The 26,365-nt window shown below is 42.1% G+C and overlaps 1 protein-coding gene across 5 annotated transcripts in view; it reads left to right on the forward strand.

Annotated features, from left to right (window-relative positions):
* The window catches only part of CDH18 (cadherin 18), a 1,055,536-nt gene that overhangs the window by 763,293 nt on the left and 265,878 nt on the right, over positions 1-26,365 (forward strand). For all 5 annotated transcript variants that reach the window (XM_075921433.1, XM_075921430.1, XM_075921429.1 and 2 more), the window contains one exon: positions 22,691-22,985. In XM_075921433.1, coding sequence (XP_075777548.1) covers positions 22,691-22,985 — 295 coding nt within the window. The remainder of the gene's footprint in view (positions 1-22,690; positions 22,986-26,365) is intronic.

Here is a 26,365-nt window from a genome sequence, read left to right on the forward strand (position 1 = left end):
TATTTGACCACCCTGACAGTTAGGAATTTTTTCCTGATGTCCAATCTAAACCTCCCTTGCTGCACTTTAAGCCCATTACTCCTCGTCCTGTCCTCAGAAACCAAGAGGAACAAATTTTCTCCTTCCTCCTTGTGACACCCTTTTAGATATTTGAAAACCACTATCATGTCCCCCCTTAATCTTCTTTTTTCCAAACTAAACAAGCCCAGTTCATGAAGCCTGGCTTCATAGGTCATGTTCTCTAGACCTTTAATCATTCTTGTGGCTCTTCTCTGTACCCTTTCCAATTTCTCCACATCTTTCTTGAAATGTGGCACCCAGAACTGGACACAGTACTCCAGCTGAGGCCTAACTAGTGCAGAGTAGAGCGGCAGAATGACTTCACGAGTTTTGCTTACAAGACGCCTGTTGATACAACCTAGAATCATATTTGCTTTTTTTGCAACAGCATCACACTGTTGACTCATATTCAACTTGTGGTCCACTATGACCCCTAGATCCCTTTCTGCCATGCTCCTTCCTAGACAGTCGCTTCCCATCTTGTATGTATGGAACTGACTGTTCCTTCCTAAGCACTTTGCATTTCTCTTTATTAAACTTCATCCTGTTTACCTCTGACCATTTCTCTAACTTGCTAAGGTCATTTTGAATTATGTCCCTATCCTCCAAAGAAGTTGCAACCCCACCCAGTTTGGTATCATCTGCAAACTTAATAAGCGTTCTCTCTATCCCAATATCTACATCACTGGTGAAGATATTGAACAGTACGGGTCCCAAAACAGACCCTTGCGGAACTCTACTTGTTATTCCTTTCCAGCAGGATTTAGCACCATTAACAACAACTCTGACTACGGTTATCCAGCCAATTATGCACCCACCTTATCGTGGCCCTATCTAAGTTATATTTGCCTAGTTTATCAATAAGAATATCATGCAAGACCGTATCAAATGCCTTACTAAAGTCTAGTATATGACATCCACCGCTTCTCCCTTATCCACAAGGCTTGTTATCCTATCAAAGAAAGCTATCAGATTAGTTTGGCATGACCTGTTCTTCACAAACCCATGCTGGCAAAGATCATAGCTAAAGGCTCAGATACCTCCTCTATCAGCTCCTTGAGTATCCTGGGATGCATTTCATCAGGACCTGGTGACTTGCTGACATCTAACTTTCCTAAGTGATTTTTAACTTGTTCTTTGTGTATCCTATCTTCTAAACTTACCCTCTCTCTGCTTGTATTCACTACGTTAGGCACACCTCCAGACTTCTCGGTGAAGACCGAAACAAAGAAGTCATTGAGCATCTCCACCATGTCCATGTTTCCTGTTACTGCTTCTCCCTCCTCACTGAGCAGTGGGCCTACCCTGTCCTTGGTCTTCCTCTTGCTTTTAATTGCACTGTCACCAGGAAAAGGCAGGTCTACGTGATTGAGGACTCCTTATTGAGAAGAATAGACAAGGCTGTAACCAGAGGTGATCCAAAGAACAGAAGGGTGTGCTGTCTGCTAGGTGCTAAGATACAGGATGTGGAACTGAGGGTATGTCTAGACTACAGGGTTTTGTCGACGGAAGTTTTGTCGACAGATACTGTCGACAAAACTTCTGTCGACAGAGCGTCTAGACACATTCAGTTCTGTCGACAAAGCAAGCTGCTTTGACGACAAAACCCTGTAGTCTAGACGCAACCCTACAGGCAATAACACCTTCTGTCGACAGAACTCTGTCGACAGAAGGTGTTATGCCTCGTAAAATGAGGTTTACCAGCGTCGACAAAACTGCTGAGTTCTGTCAATGTTGGTAGGTATAGTTTTGTTGACAAAAGTCCACTTTTGTTGACAACACTCAGTAGTCTAGACACTCCCTGAGGTTGAAGAGGATCCTAAAGGGAATGGGAAAGAATCCATTGATCATCCTTCATGTAGGAACAAATGATCCAGCTAGATTCTTGCTGGAATGAATCAAGGGAGACTATGCCAGGTTGGGGAGGACTCTTAAGGAAATCGAGGCTCTGGTGATCTTCAGTGGGATTCTGCCTGTTCCTAGAGAAGGTCAAAGGTGTGATAGGATTATGATGCTCAATAGGTGGCTCAGGAAGTGGTGCTATAAGGAGGGCTTTGAGATGTATGACCACTGGGAGGCATTTACGGACAGAGGACTGTTCTTTCGGGATGGACTTCACCTAAGTTGGGAGGGAAATAGACTTCTAGGATGGAGGCTGGCACAACTGATTAAGAGAGCTTTAAACTAGGAATTTGGGGGAGACGGTTGGGAAATGTCCAGGTAATCTCTACGCTGGATTTTAGCATTGAGAGGGAGGAAAACGAAGTAAGAAAGGAGATAGCCGGGGATAGGAGAATGTACATAAGGAGGAAGGGCAGAGTGGATACTAGTCTAATAGGTCATATTGGAGGTACAATGTCCATGGCAAATGGGTTAAAGAATGTGAGAGAGGTGAAACAGCAAAAATTAAGATGTTTGTACACCAATGCAAGGAGCCTAGGTAACGAAATGGAGGAACTAGAGCTACTGGTCCAAGAAGTGAAACCAGATATTATAGGAATAACAGAAACATGGTGGAATACTAGGCATGACTGGAGTACAGGGATTGAAGGGTATGTGCTGTTCAGGAAAGACAGAAATAAAGGTAAAGGTGATGGAGTAGCATTGTATACCAATGATGAGGTAGATTGCAAAGAATTAAAAAGTGAAGGAATGGAGAAGACAGAGTCTGTCTGGGTAAAAATCACATTGGGGAAGAAAACTATTAGATCCTTGCCTGGGATAGTGCTTGGGGTGTGCTATAGACCACCAGAATCTAATTTGGATATGGGTAGAGACCTCTAACGTTTTTAAAGAAGTAAATACTAATGGAAACTAATCATGGGAGATTTCAACTTTCCAGATATAGACTGGAGAACAAATACTGGTAATAATAATAGGGCTCAGATTTTCCTAGATGTGATAGCTGATGGATTCCTTTATCAAGTAGTTGTTGAACCAACAAGGGGGTAAGCCATTTTAGATTTGGTTTTGGTGAATAGCGAGGGCCTCATAGAAGAAATGGTTGTAGGGACAACCTTGGCTCGAGCGATCATGAGTTAATTCAGTTCAAACTAAATGGAAGGATAAACAAAAATAAGTCTGAGACTAGGGTTTTTGATTTCAAAAGGGCTAATTTTAATAAATTAAGGAAATTAGTTAGGGAAGTGGATTGGACTAAAGAATTTATGGATCTAAAAGTGGAGGAGGCCTGGGATTATTTTAAGTTAGTTGCAAAAGCTATCAGAAGCCTGTATCCCAAGAAAGAGGAAAAAATGTATAGGTAGGTGTTTTAGACCATGTTGGATGCGCAAGCATCTCTGGGAGGTGATTAAGAAAAAGCAGAAAGCATATAAGGAGTAGAAAATGGGAAGGACCAGCAAAAAAAAAAAAAAAAAAATCTACCTTATTGAGGTTAGAGCATGTAGAGTTGGACCTTGCAAAGGAATTAAAACAAATAGTAAAAGGTTTTATAGCCATATAAATAAGAAAACAAAAAAGAGGAAGTGGGACCGCTAATCACTGAGGATGGAGTGGAGGTTAAGGATAATCTAGGCATGGCCCAATATCTAAACAAATACTTTGCTTCAGTCTTTAATGAGGCTAATGAAGAGCTCAGGGATAATGGCAACATAACAAATGAGAATAAGGATATGGAGATACATATTACCAAATCTGAGGTAAAAGCCAAACTCGAACATCTTAATGGGAGTAAATCAGGGGGCCCAGATAATCTTCATCCAAGAATATTAAAGGAATTGGCACATAAAGTCGCAAGTCCATTAGCAAAATTTAATTAATCTCTAAACTTGAGGGTTGTACCACTTGACTGGAGAATTGCTAATATAGTTCCTATTTTCAAAAAAAGGGGGAGAAAATGACCTGTGTAACTACAGGCCTGTTAGTTTGACATCTGTAGTATGGAAGGTCTTGGAAAAAATTTTGAAGGAAAAAGTAGTTAGGGACATTGAGGTTAATGGCAATTGGGACAAATTACAACATGGTTTTACAATAGGTAGATTGTGCCAAACCAACCTGATCTTCTTTGAGAAAGTAACAGATTTTGTAGATAAAGGAAATGCAGTGGATCTAATCTACCTCAATTTCAGTAAGGCATTTGATACAGTACCACATGGGGAATTATTGGTTTCCTCCAAATGAGCCAACTGATTGATTTAACTGACTGTTTTGCTGGTGCATAAAGCAGCTGCTGTTGTTGTTTTACTAAAAACACTATCACTGCTTGAGTTGTCCTTGGGAGCCTTTTTTCCTGTTCCTTTTATATTAGTTCTAGTTCACGTCCCAAACAGCTTCCAGTACAGATCTCCATCCTGCAACCATGAGTTGCTTTGTATTTTCTATAGGGACACCAACATGCACATTAGTTATAAAACAGTATGTGGAATTTAATTGCTGCAGATGCAACTTAGTGTTACAAAACTAATCTGGTTTTAGCCAGATTAACCTGTTTACATTAATATCTAAGGGTATGTCTACACTACCCCCCTAGTTTGAACGGGGGGGGGGGGTTAATGTAGTCATACGGAGTTGCAAATGAAGCCCGGGATTTGAATTTCCCAGGCTTCATTTGCCTAAAGCCGGCCGGCGCCATTTTTAAATGCCGGCTAGTTCGGACCCCGTGCCACGCGGCTACACATGGCACGGACTAGCTAGTTCAGATTAGGCTTTGTTCTAGATGGATACTGGGGAAATCAGAAATTTGCTTTGATCCAAAATAACAAAAGCTAAGCCATTGACACTATGAATTGGTTTTATTATAATTATTAGTTTATTTGTTGTAAAAATAGATTGTGTTATCATTTTAATGTTAATTCATATTAATGAATTTTGGACCTAGCTTCTGGGATAAAATATATGTTCGCATATTGTAATCTGCGCATATTGTAAACTGCGAATATAATATTAGGTTAATGGAGAAATGAACTGCATATAATTTAGTAACATGGATAAGTAAGCCTTTTTTTATTAACTCGTAGTTAGCTCTGCTGTGGTGAACATGAGTTAGGGTTAGTGAATGATGAAAAAGTGACCTGTTCTCTAGTGAAAGGTCTCTTTCCTACAGGTCCATATGGTGAAGATGTCAATGTAGCATAAGTAAAGGAAGAGTACCAGGAAGTGGGAGCTGAGGAAACATGTTTAAAGAAGAAACAACAATATCAGTTGTTTGCAAATTCAGAATAAAAATAAACTCTGGAATGCTCAATAAGAAAATTTGGAAGCAAATGCTGGCTGAGAGCTTTGTCTCACAATGGCAAATCAGAGATTAGTAAAACACATGGGCTGCGTCTAGACTGGCAAGTTTTTCTGCAAAAGCAACTGCTTTTGCGGGAAAAACTTGCCAGCTGTCTACACTGGCTGCTTTGAATTTGCGCAAGAACACTGACGATCTAATGTAAGATTGTCAGTGTTCTTCCGCAAATACAATGACTCTCCAGTTCGGGGAAAAAGCTCTCTTGCGCAAATGCTTTTGCACAAGGCCAGTGTAGACAGCTGAGAACTGTTTTGGGCAAAAAAGCCCCGATGGCAAAAGTGGCGATCGGGGCTGTCTTGTGCAAAACCGCGTCTAGATTGGCACGGACGCTTTTCCGCAAAAAGTGCTTTTGCGCAAAAGCGTCCATGCCAGTTTAGATGCTCTTTTCCACAAATGCTTTTAAGGGAAAAACTTTTCCGTTAAAATCATTTGCAGAAAATCATGCCGGTCTAGACGCAGCCATGCTGTTTGGATGAAGAATTGTTATAACTTTCTCCTAGTGAAACTAAATCCAAAGTATTTTTGGAATCCTGCAAAATATAAAGTGAACAATCTAAAGCATAGATTTATAATATATGTCACTTGTGAAAATATATTGAAACCCCAACACATTTGGATTCACTTACTTGGATTCAAAGTAGTAATCTTAATTAGAAACCATTTTCAGCTCTTCCAACACCACATTCTGTGATTTGAAGTACAGATGCTTTGCTTCTGCGCATATCATTGTCATCCTTGCTTCGCAGCAGAAGGAAGCACTTTTAGAGTAGACTCCAATGCAGTTCTCTTTAAACAGGAGAGGTCAGAGAAAAGACATCTGCATCCCTTTGAGCCTTATTTATTGAAGGCAGCTGCACTTCATTACTAATGAAGGAACATATAAGAGGCAGTTCCTAGGGAAAAGAGGTTGTCAGGAGGAACAGTTCTTTATTTTTTCCCCAGCTGTTTAGTGAGGTTACCCAAGCAAATCTCAGAAAGCAAGCCTAGGTGTGTATGTAATTTTATTTATGTGCATGTTGTTTGAGTACCCAAGAGGGGTTTGCTGGATGGATTTAGAATCAAAATGACTTATAGATCTTCAGTTTCATTGACACAGAAAGCACTAATTCAGTCCTCTTTGATGAAGCTTTTTGTTTGTTTTGGTTTAGAGCAACTTCTAATGAGGGTTTTTAATTGGTGGAAGCCAGTCACAAATGTTGTTCAACTGAAAAGTTTCTGTCTTATTTTATTATAAACACAAAATCCTACTGTATTAAAAGCAGTATTGGTAACACTGCTGATAACAGGAAAGAGCAGCTAGTCTTCATATTAGTTAAAGACCCCTGTCTTCAATTGTATACAAGTCTGCCAAACTGGGGCTGATTTTTTTTCCCCTGTATTTGACTCAGATTTCCCCTCTCCTCCCTCACCTAAAATGGTCCAACTGTTTGAGAATGAGAATGGGGTGAGGGAAACCATGTTCTCTTTCCAATGTTTAAAAGACATTTACTGTCCTTTAAAAATCTGTCCAAATTTAGTTTAAATTACTTGGAAAAATTACAGTTTAAACCTGCTAAGTAGAGTATTGCTAAAATGTAGCAATTCTCCTAATATTCCTTCCACAATGGGCATATTTCAGTGCAGGACTGAATAGATTTTCTTTGCAACTGCTGGTCTGGGCTGTCTGGAATTGGGCTACAGAACTGAGAATGTACTCATTTCTCTCTTGTGATCACTGTGACCTACCAGAAATGCCTGGCTGGTGAGATGGCAGAAGCTGTCTGACTGGAATGCCAGTGAGGAAGAATTGGTCCTTTAGAAAGAACTGCGGGGAGTAGACTGGGATAAAGATTTGGGAAAGAGAGACTGGGAGTAAAATCTGATGTTGTTTGAGTGTTGCTGGGTGTGGAGACTGGGACTAATTTAAGCAATGAGAAAGTGACTGGAAACCAGTATGGAGAAAAGAATAAGGTGTGAATGGGATGGAGACATGAGCAGGAACCGGGATGCTGGGGCTGGGAGTATCGGGGGAATGCTGGGAGTCAAGAGCAGCTGGAACTGGCATAGGAAGTATCTAGGGAGACACTAGCATTGACTGGGTAAGGACATTAGGACTGGGATGAGATGTGCAAGGAGTAAAGAATGGGATGGGGAGGAGGAAGGGAAGAGACAAAACTGGGACAGGGACAGAAGAGAAGGGGAAGAGGTGGAAGGATTTTAAGTTAAGGGGGCAATAGACAGAACCTTTTTCCCCACATACAAACACAATCCCTTTCAGAATCTGAAATAAAATTCAGAATTCCTGGGTCTCAATTTTTTTTTGCTCTCAACAAATGTGTGAAACCCAGTGGCAAAGGATTTCCTCTCCCTCTACTTGTAATGCACATGGAAGATGACAGCGTAGTACCTATATCAGCAGGGGTGGCCTGTGCCTATAGGCAAACTCAGCAGCTGCCTAGGGCACCAAGTTAAATGGGGTGCCAAATTCCCTGCCACTTCCCCTTCCCGATGGCCATTTTAACCCTAGGGGCTTCTTGCGCAAGAAATTCATGTTGCCTGTCTACACTGCCTTCTTGTGGAAGAGCTCTTGCACAAGAGGGCTTATTCCTCGTGGACTCACCCACGCCATTCTCCCTGCACTTGTCCTAGTGTGGTGCCTGGGGCAACTGCCCCACCCTTTGCTATGCCCTGAGTTGTGATGAACTTGTAACCACAGGATGCCCATAAAAGGCTGTACTTGTCAGATCCATAGTTCAGAATTTGGGTTGACTTTTGGGAAGCTTATTAGCATAGGTTTTTTTGTTTAAGTTCTCTGTAGTGTTTTGTACCTTAAGAATGAAGAAGGTTTGCTTAGAGAGAGCTGTGGTGACATCTGTAGCAATTACACTGTTATCTTTGAAGAGAAAGGCAGCAGGTGTTCTAGGGCAGTGGTCCCCAATCTTTCACGGCTGCCAGGTGCCCAGGGGCGGGGCCACTCATGCGCCGCGCTTCCGGGGGTGGGACCATGCATGCACCACACGCCTGGGGGTGGGGCCTGGGTGGGGCACGCCCTGAGCCCAGGGCCGGCACCGTGCATGTGCCGGGGGCGGGGCCAGATGTTTCGGCAGGCGCACATAAATGCATGGCACCCACAGGCACCGTGTTGGGGACCGCTGTTCTAGGGCAACCTATATGTGCTGGAAAGACAGTGAAGGAATGGAAACTCTACAATCCAGGGAAAACAGGAGTCAGAAGTGGGGGGGAGGAGAGAGAGAGAGAGAGAGAGAGATCAGTCTCACTTAAGAGAAGCAACAGCCAGGGAGTTGAAAGCCAAGGACTGGTGCCAATGCGGAAATACTTATGAGAAATACAGGTTCAGTTGCCCTGAACTGTAATAACTACAAAATCATTCAAATAAGCAGGTATCCATGTCCCTTTCTGTAGACAGCGTGATGAGGGAAACAAAGCTTGCTCCTGAATTATTATTTTCAGTAGTTATACATTGATGCCACACAGACCTTGACAATGGTAACCAAGTTCTAGATTTGAGTTCTTTAAGTATTGTGCTAAAATCCCTGAGATGTGTATATATAATTTTACATTAATCACTCAGAGGATTGTTAGTCTATATTTTTGTTTTTACATTAATCAGTGAGCTTGCAAATCAGACTGCAGGTCTCTGAAATAGTACAGTGTTTAGAGGTTTTAAAATTAGTAGTAGAAAACTGGTATTACTGAGGGTAGGTCTACAGTAAAGCATTGTTTCGAAATATCTTATTTTGAAATAATAAATTCGAAATAAGTTATTTCAGAATAACATGTCTACACACAAAATGCATTTCGAAATAGCATTTTGCTATTTTGAAATAGCGCGTCCACACTGAGTGGACCCTGAATTGCATTTAAGGCCAGCCGGAACCAGGTTCGGTAGGGCATCAGGTCAGGAGTTACTTTGTGTGGCTGTTGCCTGAGGCTGTCTGAGGCTTGTGCTGAGAGGGACTCTCTCCCCCCCCCCCCCCGGACAGCCGGTTCTCAGGTTTTCCTGCTTGCTTGCCTACCTCGATGAGGGACAGCAAAGCATTTTGTCTGTGTCCTCTGGTTGCCCTCACTTGAGACACCACAGCACTCTGCAACATGGAGCCAGAGCTGCCCCTGGGCACTCTGATGCTTCCCTTGGATGCGTTGCTGCGAGCCTGGCTGCACTTTCTGCAGGCTGCCATCTGGGAGGTCCATCTGGGAGGTTGTCAGTATCCAGGAGGCCCTGCGGGAGAGCTTCCACCCTGAAGAGCACTAAGAGCCTCCCTGATTTGCCCCACTGGGGGCTTGTGCCTCATTCCTCCCTCACGTCCTTCCACTTACCCCTCCCTAACTGCCCTTCCTGGTGTAAAATAAAATTCACGTATTTTCATTAACACAAACTCTTTATTTAACAAAACTGGGGGTGGAGGAAGATGAAACTCTGTTGAGACTGGGGAAAGGAAGTGAGAGGGAAACATTGGAGGAGGGAGCTAGAAAGGGGAAGAATGGGGAGGGGAAGCTCAGGGTTGGGGGGGGTCTCACTGGACCAACTTGATTTACATGTGAACCTGCTTCTGGGTTCACATGTGGCCTTTGATGGCCAGGCTGGCAGCTATCCTGCCATAGATGGCTGCGTTCCTCCGTCTAGTGTGGAGATCATGGATGTTGGGGGCATCCCCCCCAAACCTGAATAAGGTCCATGATCTCCCCCCGGACCAGGAAGGCACCTGCCTTCTTCAGGCCCTGGCAGGCTCCTGGGAGCTGGCAGACTGCTCTAGGGAAGCGGCAGAGGGCTGGCTGCCAGTGGCTTGCTGGCTCATGTTTTTGGGCCACTGGGTCAGGAGCCATGACTGCTGGCTCTGGGCTTGCAAGCTTGGAGCTGGCACAGGCACTGTAGCCAGAGTTAACCCCTTTAAGGGCTCCGGGGATGGGGGGAGCGAGAGCAGTGTTCTTGGTTGAGGCTGGAGTGGCCACCAGGGCACCCTGAGAAGGCTGGTGGCCCCCTATTTCAAGACATGTGTCTACACAGCACTTATTTTGAAATAGCTATTTCGAATTTGGCGTTATTCTTCATGGAATGAGGTTTACCAAATTCAAAATAAGCACTGCGCTATTTCAAAATAATTTTGAAACAGCGGTTTGGCTGTGTGGACACTAGTAAAGTTATTTCTAAAAAATGGCTGTTATTTCGAAATAACTTTGCTGTTTAGACATACCCTGTGAGAAATTGAAATTATATCTACTATCATAGTGTCTTTCATAAATTTAGTTTTTTATATTCCTCAGGATATCAGAAAAACAAATAGGCAAATAGCTCTAATGAAAGAAAAACATTAGTTTTAACAAAACAGGGACACCTTGTTCCCTCTTCTGCTACATCAGTTATATGCTAGAGAAACAGACCAGTTAAAGATGGAAGAGCCATCATAAATCATCCTGAAGCCAAACTTATATTTAATATGTCAAAAATGAAGGCTACTGACTTGATAAAGATGACATTTCAGATTTACTCTTCAGTTGCTATTTTCACTTTCTTGTTTTATGAGAAAAAAGTAAAAATATATAAAAAAATAAACACAGCAAAGGAGTGAAAGAAGAAAATTGAGCATACTGGAATACTTGTCTGGTGGCTTGAAGTGAACATCTGAATATTTATTGTATTTGTCCCGTTGAAGAATTTTAGCAAAAAAAAAAAAAAAAAAAAGGGGGGGGGTAAAATCTTCAAAAGTGCTTAAGCAACTTAAAGCCTAAATTCCATTTTCAAAAGAGAGTTAGGCCTTGTCTACGCTGCACAGTTTTGTTGACAAAATGGTGGAGGTATACACACTGAAATACTTCTCCCACTGAGGTAACTTCTGTGCTTTACTAACATAATATAGGAGTCGAAGTCTCACTGCATACATTGTTAACAATGAATGGACACTTAATCACAGATATTTGTATATGACCTTTTACTACTTGCAATACTGTTGTGAAGGGCTTCAAACTGTGTACCTCCCTCCTCACTTTCTCACAGCAACCTGAGTGATGCTTGAGGACTGGCACCAGTGTTCATCCCTGCAGAAGCAAACTGTGTGCTAATCCATTTACATCCATAATGTAACGGAACTGGTCATGGAGTGGAGAGAGACAAGAGTTACACAGTTAGTATGGCACCGCCCCTTTCTGAATATGCTGGTTGTGATATGCAATGAGCCTTTCCAACCATGAGCAAATAGGAAGTCAACAAGGGTATCAGCAAATAGTGGCCAATTACTTCTGGGCTTGCACTTATGAATCTTTCCCAATTTCACCTAAGTAACCATGTCCAGTATCACTCTAATGGTAACAGAGATGTAAAGGAGGCAACTGCTGCGGGCATCTTGGCGCAGACGTTCTGCTGCTATGCTGTGTTCTGCAATGATACCAGAACTATTAATACTGGAGTGATGTGGGAAAGTGTCCTACTGCACTGGAAGGAATAAGGAAGCGAGAAGGGCATCTGACAAGGGCTGAGAGACTCCAGGAGAACTTCCTAAAGTTAACCATGGAGGATTCAACATGGATTCACCAAGGGCAAGTCATGCCTGACCAATCTGATTAGCTTCTATGAAGACATAACTGGCTCTGGATATGGGAAAGTCAGTGGATGTGATATACCTGACTTTAGCAAAGCTTTTGATATGGTCTCCCACAATATTCCTGCCAGCAAGTTAAGGACGTATGGATTGGATAAATGGAGCGTATGATGGGTAGGAAGCTGTCTAGACTGTCGGGCCCAATGGGTTGTGATCAATGGCTTGATGTCAGGTTGGTGGTCAGTTTCTAGCAGAGTGCCCCAAAGATTGGTTCTAGGCCAGTTTTGTTCAACATCTTTATTAATGACCTCGATGAGGGGATGGATTGCACCCTCAGCAAGTTTGTGGATGACACTAAGCTAGGGGGAGAGGTAGATACTCTGGAGGGCAGGGATAGGGTCCAGAGTGACCTAGACAGATGAGAGGATTGGGCCAAAAGAAATCTGATGAGATTCAACAAGGGCAAATGCAGGAGGAGCATTGCCATCAGATCTAGAGAAGTGATTATTCCCCTTTATTTGGCTCTGGTGAAGCCACATCTGGAGTATTGTGTCCAGTTCTGGCCCCCCCACTGTAGAAAGGATGTGGACGCATTGGAGAGGGACCAGCGGAGGGTGACCAAAATGATTAAGGAGCTGGAGCATGTGACCTATGAGGAGAGGCTGAGGGATTTGTGCTTACTTAGTCGGTAGAAGAGAAGAGTGAGGGAGGATTTGATAGTAGCCTTCAACTGCCTGAAGTAGAATTCCAAAGAGGATGGAGAAACGCTGTTTGCAGTGGTGACAGATGCCAGAAGGAGGACCAGTGGTTTCAAGTTCCAGTGGGGGAGGTCTAGGTTGGATTTTAGGAAAAACTATTTTCCTAGGAGTGTGGTGAAGCACTGGAATGGGTTACCTAGGGTGGTGGTAAAATCTCCATCACTAGAGGTTTTCAAGTCCCAGCGTGACACATTTTTTGCTGAGATGATTTAGTTGGGGTTGGTCCTGCTTTGGGCAGGGGGCTGGACTTGACCTCCTGAGGTCTCTTCCAGCCCTAGGATTCTATGATTAACAAATTGACCTAATGCAGCTTATTTTGACCTTATGCTATAGTGTAGACCCAGCCTCAAGTCAAACGGGCTTTGATTGCTAAGTGCCCAGGTCACTTTCAAAACTGAAGCCAAGGCTCGTCCTGCAGACACCACTGAAGATGTTATCATTCATTTTTGTATGATTCGTTTACAGAGAAAGTTAGCTATTGAAATACTAGCAAATATTTAAATATATAGCATGCTCTATCTACCTGTGGGAAGGCAAACTGGGATTTGGTCAATCTGCTAACCTCTTTCCATTCAAACCTTATTCTTTATACACAGTTTGGAGGTAAGTTACAGCCTACTTTTGGATTTCTTTTTTAAAATAGTGTTTCCTACATGCTCATCTCTATGGGGAAAGGATCATTTATTTTTGTGTTTATATTCAGCACAATGTAGCTGTCAGTGGCAAATAACTGAACCTCTTGGTTTCTGAGATACAGGGACATTTCGTGTCTGCCTTACATTTCGACAAGTGATTAATGATTTCAAATGTCTCAGTTTTGGAAAGTTAAGTAACCTCAGACCTTAAAAGCTCACTTCACCAAAAACATTACTTTCCAGATATTTATCTATAAAGAGTAACAAGGAAACTATCCCCAGAAACCTCGTAACTGTGATCATTAGAAGATGCATACATGGGTAATATTTAAGGATTAAATGTATTGATGCTGTAAGTATATTAGAGTACTTAGTCACTAAAAGTGACTCATGATGATGATTGGTGATGGTTCATTCAGTCAAAGGGTAGAGGTCCATGATGCAATACAAAGTTCAATTGTTTTATCTTGATGAATATTTAGATTTTGAATGGGAAATCGTCAGAGGCAACAACAAACAGTTTTTTTCCTTTAAGGGTTTCAATTAACAATAAAGCAGGGATTCTACTTATTTGTGAATAGAAACAGGTTGTTTTCAAGTATAAAACTAAGAGAAGCATACTTCATCCATTCACTGAGGAAACCCCATTGGAGAGGAGTGGGGGTCTGGGGGTCATGAATGTTTGGATACTGATTCCTATAAAGCAAACCAGCTCTTCAACAGACTGAATTTTAGAATGAGAGGACCCATTTTATTAGCTATGAAAGTAACTATTGATAAGTGAAAACAAGAAGTCTAGGGGCACCTTGAAGACGACAATTTTATTAGGACATAAGTTTTCGTGAGTAGCAACTCACTTTGTCAGATGCACGAAATGAAAGGGATGCATGTGATTAGGGATTCAGAGATCAGAGTGTTATATCTGTGTTAATTTAATCAGGGTGGATGTGGCTCATTACCAACAGTGATAAGAAAGCAAGAATACCTAAAGGGGAAAATTTATAATGAGAGAACTAGTCCCTATTCAGACCCATTCTGACATTGTCAAATTTGAATATGAATTCCAGCTCAGCAGTTTCATGTTGCAGCCTGGTTTTGAAGGGTTTTTTTGTAGTGTAGAACCAGTTTGTATTTTATGATTTTGTATTGTAACCATTTGAATCTGTCACCTTCTCTCATTTCTAGTTAAATCTTTATTCTTTCTTAAAGACATCTACTTCTGTTTCCATACAAGTGTTCACAATTGGTGAGTGCTTTATAGTCACAGTGGTGTAAAGAGAAAGACCTAAATTGGAGTACACTACAACTCGATGGGCAGAGGATTTGGAATTTCTGTGAGTAGCCAGTATCAAGAGCTGGATATCACAGGGGAATGATTCCAAAGGACTCTGGGATTAGGGTGTCCCTATTGCTATCCTACAAACTACATTATGGCTGGCATCGCCAAGAGGAGAGCACGTAAGTGGCTATAAAGTGGGTGCTATCTTGACCTATAATCCAGCAACCACAAGAAAGATTCCATTTCACAAGAGGTAGGGTTGACAAGGTGAATCACAGTCCTGCATATCCCAAGAACTATAACATTCCTATTTTACAGATGGGCAAATGTGGCAAATAAGAGTGAGGGCTCATCCACAGCAGTGTTCCTTCTAAGCTGTGGGCATCACAGCTTCACAGGTGATTAATCAGCCCTGCCCAGTCAGCTCTGTGCCCTGAGCCTCTGACCAGGCAGGGATGATTAATCACCTGTAAAGCTCCATGAATGCCTTCTTGGCAAGAACTAAAAGTTAATGTGAATTTAGGTGCCTTTTAATTTGTGCCAGCAGGGTCTGTGTTGAGAAGTTAAAAAGCAGCACATTTTATTTATAAATCAATCCGCTCTAGTGTATTTTGCTGGGTCATGTAGAAAGATCCTAAGGCTATGTCTACACTGCAGGCTTCTTGCGCAAAAACTGTTTTGCAGAAGAGTTCTTGTGCAAAAGGTCTTCCACAAGAGCGGGTCCACACTGCCATGAGCTGTTGTGCAAGAGATGTGCTTTTGTGGGAGAGCTTCCATGGCAGTGTGGATGCTCTCTTGCACAAGAAAACTCTGATGGCCATTTTAGCCATAGGGGTTTCTTGCACAAGAAATTCATGTTGCCTGTCTACACTGCCTTCTTGTGGAAGAGCTATTGCGCAAGAGGGCTTATTCCTCGTGGGGAGAGGAATAACTTTTCCAGAAGAAGCCCTGTTTTCCGACGCTGTACTGTAAATTTACTTGTGCAAGAATGTGTGCAGTGTAGACGCTCTGCAAATTTTTGTGCAAGAACAGTTGTGCCTGCAGTGTAGATGTAGCCTTTGTGACTTGCCCTAGGGTACATCTACACCAGCCCCCTAGATTGATCCTAGGGAGGCTAGTGAGGGCAACCGAAATTGCAAATCGAACCCAGGATTTAAATATCCTGCGCTTGATTTGCATGTTCCTGGCCAGTTGCCATTTTAGAAATTGACTAAATTTTAGAAATTCTCCTTCTCATTGCAGGAGAAATACCAGCTAATTCAAGTTAGGGCTTTACATCGGAATCCCATTTCACTGCCGTGTATAGACACAGGCAGTTACTTCGGACTACTCAATTTCTAAAATGGTGGCCAGCCGGGAACATGGAAATCAAGCGCAGGATATTTAAATCCCGGGCTTGATTTGCAATTTTGGTCGCCCTCATTAGCCTCCCTAGATTGATCTAGGCGGCTAGTGTAGAAGTACCCCTAGTGGACAAAGGAATTCAGTGTCAGTATAGGCAATTAAATCCAGATTTCCAGAGCCTCTGCTTAGTGCCCTAACTATTGGACTATCTTCTAATGATTTTTTCTTTGAACCACAGGGATATATTTATTTCTATTGGGCAGTATGCAGGGAAGGGAAAGACACTCCATCATAAGAATCATATAATCATAGAACCATAGAGCTGGAAGAGACCTCAGAAGGTCATCAAGTCCAGCCCCCTGCTCTAGGCAGGACCAATCCCAACTAAATCAACCCGGCCAGGGCGTTGTCAAGCCAAGACTTAAACACCTCTAGGGATGGAGACTCCACTACTTCCCTAGGTAACCCATTCCAGTACTTCACTACCCTCCTAGGCTGTGTCTAGACTGGCAAGTTTTTCCGGAAAAATCAGCCACTTTTCTGGAAAAAACTTGCCAGCTGTCTACACTGGCTGCTTGAATTTCCGGAAAAGCGCTGACGATCTCATGTAAGATCGTCATTGATTTTCTGGAAATACCATGCTGCTCCCATTCGGGCAAAAGTCTTTTTCTGAAAGACTTATGCGCAAGAGGGCCAGTGTAGACAGCACAGTACTGTTTTCTGCAAAAAAGCCCCAATCGCGAAAATGGCGATTGGGGCTTTTTTGCAGAAAAGCGCATCTAGATTGGGGCTTTTTTGCAGAAAAGCGCATCTAGATTGGCTATGTGCTTTTCCGGAAAAGCATCCTGCCAATCTAGATGCGCTTTTCCAAAAATGCTTTTAACGGAAAAGTTTTCCGTTAAAAGCATTTCCAGAAAATCATGCCAGTGTAGACGTAGCCCTAGTGAAATAGTTTTTCCTAATATCTAATAAGCAGTGAAATCACCCCATTCTACTACAAGGAAAAAGTCTTAACAAGGGATTCACCGGGAGATTACTTCAGCACTCCACATGTTGTAATGCAGCTGGGGAGAGAGGAGGAGATGTCTGGCTTTTACTGCCTATTGCCAGTTTAAAGCAGAGCTCTCATCTTCGTGCCATTGTCTTAGTTTAAACTTGAAAATCCTCTTCTCCCTTTACATTATTAAATAAACAGAAAATAAACAGAAAACCCACTGAAGAACAAAGGAAAAGCCCTTAGAATATTGCACAAGGGCCACCTTTTGAATTTGTTTCAGCACTTGAAATTCAAGAACAGAACAGATTGATGTGTGAATCTGTCAAAGTCTTATGTTGCAGGTACTATAGGAAACATCAAAAAGCAGGAAAAGAGGCACCAGAAATACTTTGCATGAGTTGCTTTACAATGTGTGAAAGACAGAATTGAAAATCTGAAGTTCTCAGGTTTTGTTAACATAACCCAACTCATTGTCTTCTTTCCTTAATGATCAGAACCCATATTTTCCTTTAACAGTTTGCAAGGTAGTTTTCACATAATGTTTAGCAGGTCAAGCATATAATTTATTGACACCTGTGAGCAGAAGAATATTTAATTGCAGGTATATGCTTCTTACCTCTCACAGGTAAACTGTGAGAGTCAAAGTTCTTCTGACTAAAAATATATCTGAAGTTTCATTCAGACAGGGCGTGCTAACCATCCTTCCTCTCTCTATCCTGCATTCCCACCCCTCCACACACGGTAAAAATCAATCCCATACTATTCAGTTCTATGAGCATGCTAATGTTTTTGGAAAGTTTTTATATCCCAAGATATTTCATTCTCAGAAACAACCCTATACTATTTCAATACAACATTCTCTCATTCCCCACAATTTTTTTTTAAATTTCAGACCCGAAACATTAGTTTAGAGTTATGAAATTTTATAACTTTTTAAAATCTTCATCATAAGCCAGGCTTAAATCAGTGTGTAAGTACAATGTCTATAATGGAGCTTTACAGATTTGTATCTGCTGAGAATCGGGCCTTTAAGTGTATTAGACTTTCCACAGCAAAGTAAATGCATACAGAATACAGTATAAATTATTCACAGCAGCAACCATGCACTGCTGCTAGAACCATGATAAAAAGCATTAAGTGATTACATATGTCTTTTATATTTATAAATCACAACCTCAAATTTCTTTCAAACGCTAAACAGGGTTTCCAGAGGAAGAAGGTAAATAAAGGGTGTGATAAGAACATGTCTGTGGGATCATCTAGACTACGCGGAACAGTCAAAAGAGGATATGCAAATTCTTCCAATCGTACTTTCGAAAGCAGAGTTTTCAAAAGTGAAAGTAGTTTAGACACGACTTTTTCTGCAACCCTGCCCTTTGTCGAAAAGCCGCAAAAACTTCCTGCAGAATTTGCATATCCCCTTTCGACTGTTCCTTATAGTCTACATGAGCCCACAGACATGTTCTTATTCCTGCATAATTTGCATATCCTCTTTCAACTGTTCCGCATAGTCTAGATGAGACCTGTATATCTGTAGTTTCTGGATTGACACATCATAAATGAGATCACAGTCTCCCTTAAATCTCATTTTACATTATACTCTGTCCTAAAATGTTTTCTAAAATGACATTTAAAGAAGACTGTATACAAAGGGAAAGGGACACCTTGTGATGCATTAATAACATGCATTGGTGTTCTCTACATTTTAATCAGATTTTGCAAGGGAAGTTGGTAATGCCAGATATTTAGTGAAACACCTATTAGAACAACACAGTTTGTTCTATTCAAGAAAATGCAGTGAGTATGAGAGAGCCTGTCCTCCAGTGTAAAGCCACTGATATGAGGATTGGGACAGATGTTGAGAGCTGTATTCTCACATTGGTCAGCATTTATGCTACAAAATTCACCCTCCTCTTATCAAAGTGATAAGAAAAACCTTTCAGTCCAGCAGATAATGATTTCCTTCTGCCAAAAAACACAGATTTGTGTTTAATCTAGAGAACCAATTCTACTTATAAGCAGGGATCGGGGTGGCGAGTATAAGTAGTATTGCCTTCCCAAACCACCAGCCTGGCCTTACACATACTCCTCCCCCAGAATGCCTACTGTGGGCACACTCAGAGCAGAGTGTTGCTGCCCCCGAGTGCCTGCCTGCCCTTGCTGTGCTCTGGGGCAGGGGAGGCTGGAGCCATGTGCTGCCCACCCTCCCCATGCTCTAGGGCCTGGGGAGGCTGGGACCACGTGCCGCCAGCCTTCCCCAATGGTATTCCAGGTGGTGGGGTGGGGGTGGCTTTGCTTTCTGTGTTATGCTTATAAGAAGCAAATGGGATCTTAATAAGGGGAAAAGGTAATACACTGGGGCTACGTCTACACTGGCCCCTCTTCCGGAAGGGGCATGTAAATTTCACTAGTCGTCGTAGGGAAATCCGCGGGGGATTTAAATAAAAATGTCCGCCGCTTTTTTCCGGCTTTTAAAAAAGCCGGAAAAGAGCGTCTAGACTGGCCCCGATCCTCCGGAAAAAGTGCCCTTTTCCGGAGGCTCTTATTCTTACTTTGAAGTAAGAATAAGAGCCTCCGGAAAAGGGCACTTTTTCCGGAGGATCGGGGCCAATCTAGACGCTCTTTTCCGGCTTTTTTAAAAGCCGGAAAAAAGCGGCGGACATTTTTATTTAAATGCCGCGGGGGATATTTAAATCCCCCGCGGATTTCCCTACGACGACTAGTGAAATTTACATGCCCCTTCCGGAAGAGGGGCCAGTGTAGACGTAGCCTGGGTTTTTTGAGACTACAATGGCAAAGCAGTTAGCATATGATTACATAGACACACACGCACACACAGTCTCACCAATCAATGTTATATTCTCTAGTCCATGATCCATGGATTGATCATGGGCAGAGGAGTTGGGCTCTATCGGTCTGGGCCGATGCTCCAGTCATGGCAGGGCATCTCTGCTCTTAAAGCAAAACAGTTCTCCTTTTATAATAGTTCTTTCCCATCAGGATCAGTAAGTTCTGCATCATCATGCTGTTTTCCTGATGGATGTTTGCTAACTCTAGTTGTTTCTCTCAAAGGAATAGCGAGGGTGTTATGTACCCAGGGGCAAAGGAAAAATTTGTGCCCTCCCCCCCCCCCCACTACTGCATGGCAGAGCCCTGAACCTGCTGCGTGGCTGAGCACAACCCTGAGAAGACGGGGGAGCTTGTACCAAGTCTTCCCCCACCCTCTCCAGTTTGGGGCCAGGTCTCCCCCCTCCCCCACTACACCACTGGTTTCTCTTGCTCCTTATCTTCTTCATTCTGCCATGATAAGCTGGTTTCAATCAAAAATATTTTGTCCCAACTGATAAATACTTGCCTTCTTTCAGAGCTGACAATTTGCCCACTGCTTACATTTTGCTAGGGATATACAGCAATCCTCAGCATCTTGTGTCTGTTCTCAGCTTCTTCCTAGAATATTTGGATCAGTGGCCTTCACACTTATCTCTCATACCTTCCTCCCTCTCACACATAACAAGGTTTATGTCTTTGTTATAGAGAAGCAGCCTTTATTGCAGAGAAGCAATGTGCACATTTGAACAATGACATCAAATTACAATTTAAAAAACCAGTCATCATACCCTTTTACTTATTTTACAGTACAAATTTAAAAACTTAAAACAAAATTATAAGACTATCCCTACCTTGGAATCAACATGAAACACAAAATTCTGGCTGGTGCACCTTTACCAGTGGTAAGGTAAAGGTCCTTTCTGCTTTCAGAAAGGGTGGCTGGCAAAGTTCATTAAGACACATTTCTTTGCATACAGCTACGTTTTAACTACATGTCTACACCTGTGGGGAGTGGGGCTGGGCAGAAGGGGCAAAGCTGGGAGCAGGGCTGGGCAGCTTTTCTCCCCCAGTCCTACCCATCACCCCTGGCAGGGATCCTAATTTTCCATTATTTAAAATCCCCAATATTCTCTGATTTAAAAAGACACAAAAATTTATATTGTTCTGTGAATAAAATGAAATTAACTTTAGTTTCTCTAGCCACAACATGTATAGGTATTGGTTGTGCACAATGTTTGTTATAAAATTGTTTTATTGTTATAGAATTCCATTTACCTGAGCCTCCATTATCAAATTCTCCATATTAACCGAGTCAGCTTGGAGCTCTCTGGCTGAGCTTCACTGTTGTAGGAGCCTAATAATTAGTGCACTATCAAATTCAGGACCATGAAAAATGTGTTATAGACTCTGAAATCTGGGCTTGACTCCCAGGTAGCAGCTGCCACTCTCCAGCTGCCCAGCTCTGAAGGCAGCACTGATGCCAATAGCAGTGAAAAAGTAAGGAGAACAGTGTACTGCAAGCATGCCTGCAGTAACCTTGCATACCGCCCCCTCCCCCCCGAAAAAAACCCTCTTTTTTTATAAGGACCCCTTCCATTACAACACCAGGAAATTTCAGATTTAAAGAGCTGAAATCACAACTCACTTCAAAAAATCTTATGACCATGAAATTGGCCAAAATGGACTGAAAGTTTGGTAGAGCCCATCTGAAAATGGAGGCTCAGATAAATGGAGCTGTTTTGTTTTCATTTTTACACAAAATGTAAAAACTAAAGATTTTCCATTAACTCAAATTCTGCATTTTTCCCCAATGCTTTTCTGTGGCAAACAGATTTCTAGACTTCATTTTTATTAATTTATTAGCAGCAACCCTGTATAAATTATGTATTTCAAATAGATATGCTAGCACTAGTGAAGATACTAGACCATTCAAACTCCATTACTTTATAATGGATTGTGAGGGGGTCACTCACCACCGTAGCAGGGGTCCGTCATCTGTCCCCTGGAATCAGTCCATTCCGCCTGCACAGGCCTCCGCTCACGTGGCATTTCCCCTCCAGAACCTTCCGGTCACATTGCTCTCTTCGCCACACTGCCCTCCGGCAGTGCCCAAGTCACTCGCTCTGAGCCCCCCTTCCGGGGGTTTGGTGTCTCTCCGGCAGGCCTTGCCGTAGGCCTAGCAGGCTGGCCGGGTGGCTGTCCAAGCGCCCTGGCCCAGCCTGACTCTCTAGCCCTGCCCTAACTCCAGAGAGCATCCTGCTCCCTCGGCAGCCAGGCTCACACTGCCTTTGCTGAAGCAGCCCTTCCCTTTTATAGCTCCCAGCTGGGCCTTAATGGGCCAACGCCGCCCAGCTGGGCTGAACTCCCCGGGCCTACTCCAGGCTGGGGTTTGGCTCTTAAAGGGCCAGTACAGGGCAGCTGCCCTGCTACATGGATAAAATGCAGAGGTCAGAAGAAGAGTGACTTTCTAGTACAAGACAGTGAAAAAGTAGCATGTTTTAGGCAGAGGTAAATAAGGTGCGGGAGGCATCTGTCACTAAAATGCTATTCTCAGGTTCTAATTACTAAAAATGGTATTGTGCGTGGGGATATACAGGATGAATTATGGATGTGGGATCTGAACTATGATCAGTGAAGTAAAACAGAATCATGGAACCTTAGTTCATTAGTATAGATGTTTCAGACAGTGCTTGAGACCTTGCTCCCAACAATGATAACTCAGCTTGATTGCAACTTTTAAAAAATGCTAGAAATATTGTTTTAAAATAGTTGTTGATACCATGACAGAGTTGAAGAAGCTCACTAACTGGAGGAGGGTCTGCAGATCAGGTATACCAAGGTAATCCACAACCAAATGAGTTGGCTAAACTTGTGTGCAGACCATTACAGCAGCCAGTATCTTTTTAGACCAGTACCAACAGGATACAGATGTCATATAATGTGTAATACATGTTATTCAAAATGTTATTTTACATGATATTGTATGTTTGTGTATATTTTTCAGTTACACTCTAATTCTGATAAAGGTGATGGATCAGTCAAGTACATCCTTACTGGTGAAGGGGCTGGAACTATATTTATTATTGATGACACTACAGGAGACATCCATTCAACTAAAAGCCTAGATCGAGAACAGAAGACACATTATGTGCTGCATGCTCAGGCTATTGACAGACGGACGAATAAGCCTCTTGAGCCTGAATCTGAGTTCATTATCAAAGTACAGGACATCAATGACAATGCACCAAAATTTAGAGATGGACCTTACATTGTTACTGTGCCAGAGATGTCTGAAATGGGTAAGGGAAATTTGTTATTCCTGTACTTTTAATGAATGAATCAACTAGTTCCTGTTTCACAGTGTTGACAAAGTATTTTCTTTATCATTAGTTATACACAAAAGTCAACAAAAGCTTGAAGGTTGTAGTAACAATAAGGCAACAAGATTTCAAATTAACATATGTTAGCTTTCCTTCTATATCTGTCCATGGTAAACATATACAATATGTTATACATGCAAACAGAAGAATGCTGTTCTCAAATGCTTGAATAATTTCACTCTCCTGGGTAACGAGTAATCGGAACTCTGGGAAAAAAACTGCATTTTTATATTCCCGTATCACTACAGTGTTTACTTAATTTTCAGAGGCATTTGTCTGTATAAATTAACTATGCAATTCATGGAGAGAATAAAACAAATACAATTAAAAGTAAATCTCCAGTTTATTTTAGACCCCTGACTTATAGGTTCATCTTTAGTTCTTTTTTATAAGATAAAGTGCAGCTCAGCTCTATTTTTTGCCCAATGATAGTTTTATGTTAGTTATTAATTTATATGTTCATGCATTTTGCTGCATCTTAATCAGTGCTATATTTAAAATAGCAGCAACATGCTAACAGTTCCCATTGCTTGTGGCTTTCCAAATAATAGCATCGATTTAGAACTTCGCTTTTTGTTGTTGTTATTGCACAGTGCCAGATATATTTCTTTTTTGCATGCAGGATGCATGGATCCAAAAAAAAATTCTTTTTTAGAAAACTCAGCTTTTGCAAGCAGTTTTTCCCTCCGAAACCTGTGGCCATGCACCAAGAGGTGATTGGAGATCATTATCCACCATAGTTCTAGAAGAGAATGGCTGGAAGTCCAAGACAAAAATAATCTTCCAAGTCCATTTACATAAAACATCATGGCTATGTCTACACTGGCATGATTTTCCGGAAATGCTTTTAACGGAAAAGGTTTTCCGTTAAAAGTATTTCCGGAAAAGCGCATCTAGATTGGCAGGACGCTTTTCCGGAAAAGCACTTTTTCCGGAAAAGCGTCTGTGGCCAATCTAGACGCGCTTTTCCGCAAAAAAGCCCCGATCGTCATTTTTGCGATCAGGGCTTTTTTTCAGAAAACACTACTGTGCTGTCTACACTGGCCCTTTTCCGGAACAGTTTTCCGGAAAAAGACTTTTGCCCGAACGGGAGCAGCATAGTTTTTCCGGAAAAGCACTGATGATTTTACATTAGAACGTCAGTGCTTTTCCGGAAATTCAAGCGGCCAGTGTAGACAGCTGGCAAGTTTTTCCGGAAAAGCTGCTGATTTTCCGGAATAACTTGCCAGTGTAGACACAGCCCATATGTTCATGTGTACTTTCCTCAAGTCAGCTAGTGTCTGACTAAACTTTCACAGAATGGAATTTATAAATATTAACTGGAAAAAAATTAAAGTGAACTGAATTGTTGGTATCTCATAAAAAGTGATTATTTTGATTATATGTTTAGGAGAGAAAATGTGATATAATTGAATCATGTTGCACTGAATTATGATGATGCACTGAATTATGATGATGGTTCATCATAATGGGCCAGATGCAGCCCCAAAAAATCAGGGGTGCTTTCTACAAAGCAGAAAAGCAGAGAGAAGGTTTTTAATGAGATGGTAATTTGTGAACATTTAAAAGCTTATGGGGGAAACATCTTTGGTGGAAATGAGTCAGTTTAAACATAGGTCTCTAGGGTTCCTTAAGTTTTTTACTCTAATCTTGCTATGTGAGTGGTCCAGGCAAACAGATGCATGTAGTAAAACAAAATATATAACATATTAGCATGAGGGCTGATCAAACAATTGTAGGTGGGACAAAACTGTGCTAAATAGTGATCTTGAAATATTCAGCGGCCATAGCTAGGATTGTAGTACAGTAAAACTCCAATAGTCTGGCATCCAATTGTATGGTGCTCCCGATAGTCCGGCATCAAAATGGCAGGAGCCTAGTGAGTGAGCTTCGGCAAAAAACGAGTCACAAGGCAGCAGCGGCAGCAGCTGAACCAAGCAAAACCAAATGGGACCAAGTCAGTCTGCCACTGGCATTGTGTGATGCTGGACAATGCTTGTGCTACAATAAAAAGGGTTAAAACACTTTATATAATCAATCTTATCTATCTATCTATCTATCTATCTATCTATCTATCTATCTATCTATCACCATTTTATAGTACCTCCTGATAGTCTGGCATATCCGATAATCTGGCACCACCTAGGTCCCAAAGGATCCAGATTATCGGAAGTCTACAGTAGTTTGAAAACATGAGACTGATTCTCCTCTTATTTTACTTTTTATAAAACAGCCATTCCACTGATGGAAATGGACTTATGCTGATACAAATTAGCCCCATTGGTTAAATACAATTCTTTCCCATCTATGCAGATTACTTTAACTATCTAACCCAGCAGAGTCAATATCATAATTTAGACAGGATCTAAATCAGGACCATGACTTTATAACAGGGTTCAAGGAAGTAGTAGATAAATTCATGGAGGTTAGGTCCGTCAATGGCTATTAGCCAGAATGGCTAAGAATGGTGTCTCTAGCCTCTGTTTGTCAGAGGCTGGAAATGGATGACAAGAGAGGGACCAGTTGATGATTACCTGTTCTGTTCACTCCCTCTGGGGCATCTGGCATTGTCAGAAGACCGGATACTAGGCTAGATGGACCTTTGGTCTGACACAGTATGGCCATTCTTAAGTTCTCTATTTGCTTCTCTCCTCAATTCTTTCCCCTTTCTAAACATCTCCCCCCTAACATCCACCACGACCCAGAGAAGTTTTTCCCACATACTTGGAATCCCTTCCTCTGCCCCTTTTCCTTACACTACCCTACTTTCAGCTTAAAACACTCTATCTACCTATTCTCCCAGCATCACATATCACCATGAATCCTCTCTACCTGCTCTGCACTTTTTATCAGACATTATAACTGGTCAGTGTTAGAGCTAAGATAGCTCTTCAGGTGACTGGTAAACTGCTTTCCTGCTGTCTTGATATCATTTCAAACAAAAGTTGCAACAGTGCTTATAGTTGTTTGTTCCTGTCTGAATCCATGACTCTTTCATGGATACTGGCTACATAATTGATTTATTGTCTTCTCTCTTGGAGCTGGTATATTTTTTTCTTCACAGAGGGATGTTTTGGAGTTAATCTTTATTTTTTTGTTTTACAGTTGCTAGTTTATATTCTATTCCTTACAATATCTTCCAGTAATTTCTCATCGGCAGGGGCGGATATAGGGCAGGGCGAACGGGGCGACCGCCCCGGACCCCGCGCTTCAGAAAGCCCCACGCATGCACCGTGGCGCCACTGCGCATGCGCATGGTGTCACTGCACATGCGCTGTGGCAAAGGGGGGGCCCCATGG

This window comes from Pelodiscus sinensis, chromosome 2 (genome assembly GCF_049634645.1).
Source record: "Pelodiscus sinensis isolate JC-2024 chromosome 2, ASM4963464v1, whole genome shotgun sequence".
NCBI lineage: Eukaryota > Metazoa > Chordata > Testudines > Trionychidae > Pelodiscus > Pelodiscus sinensis.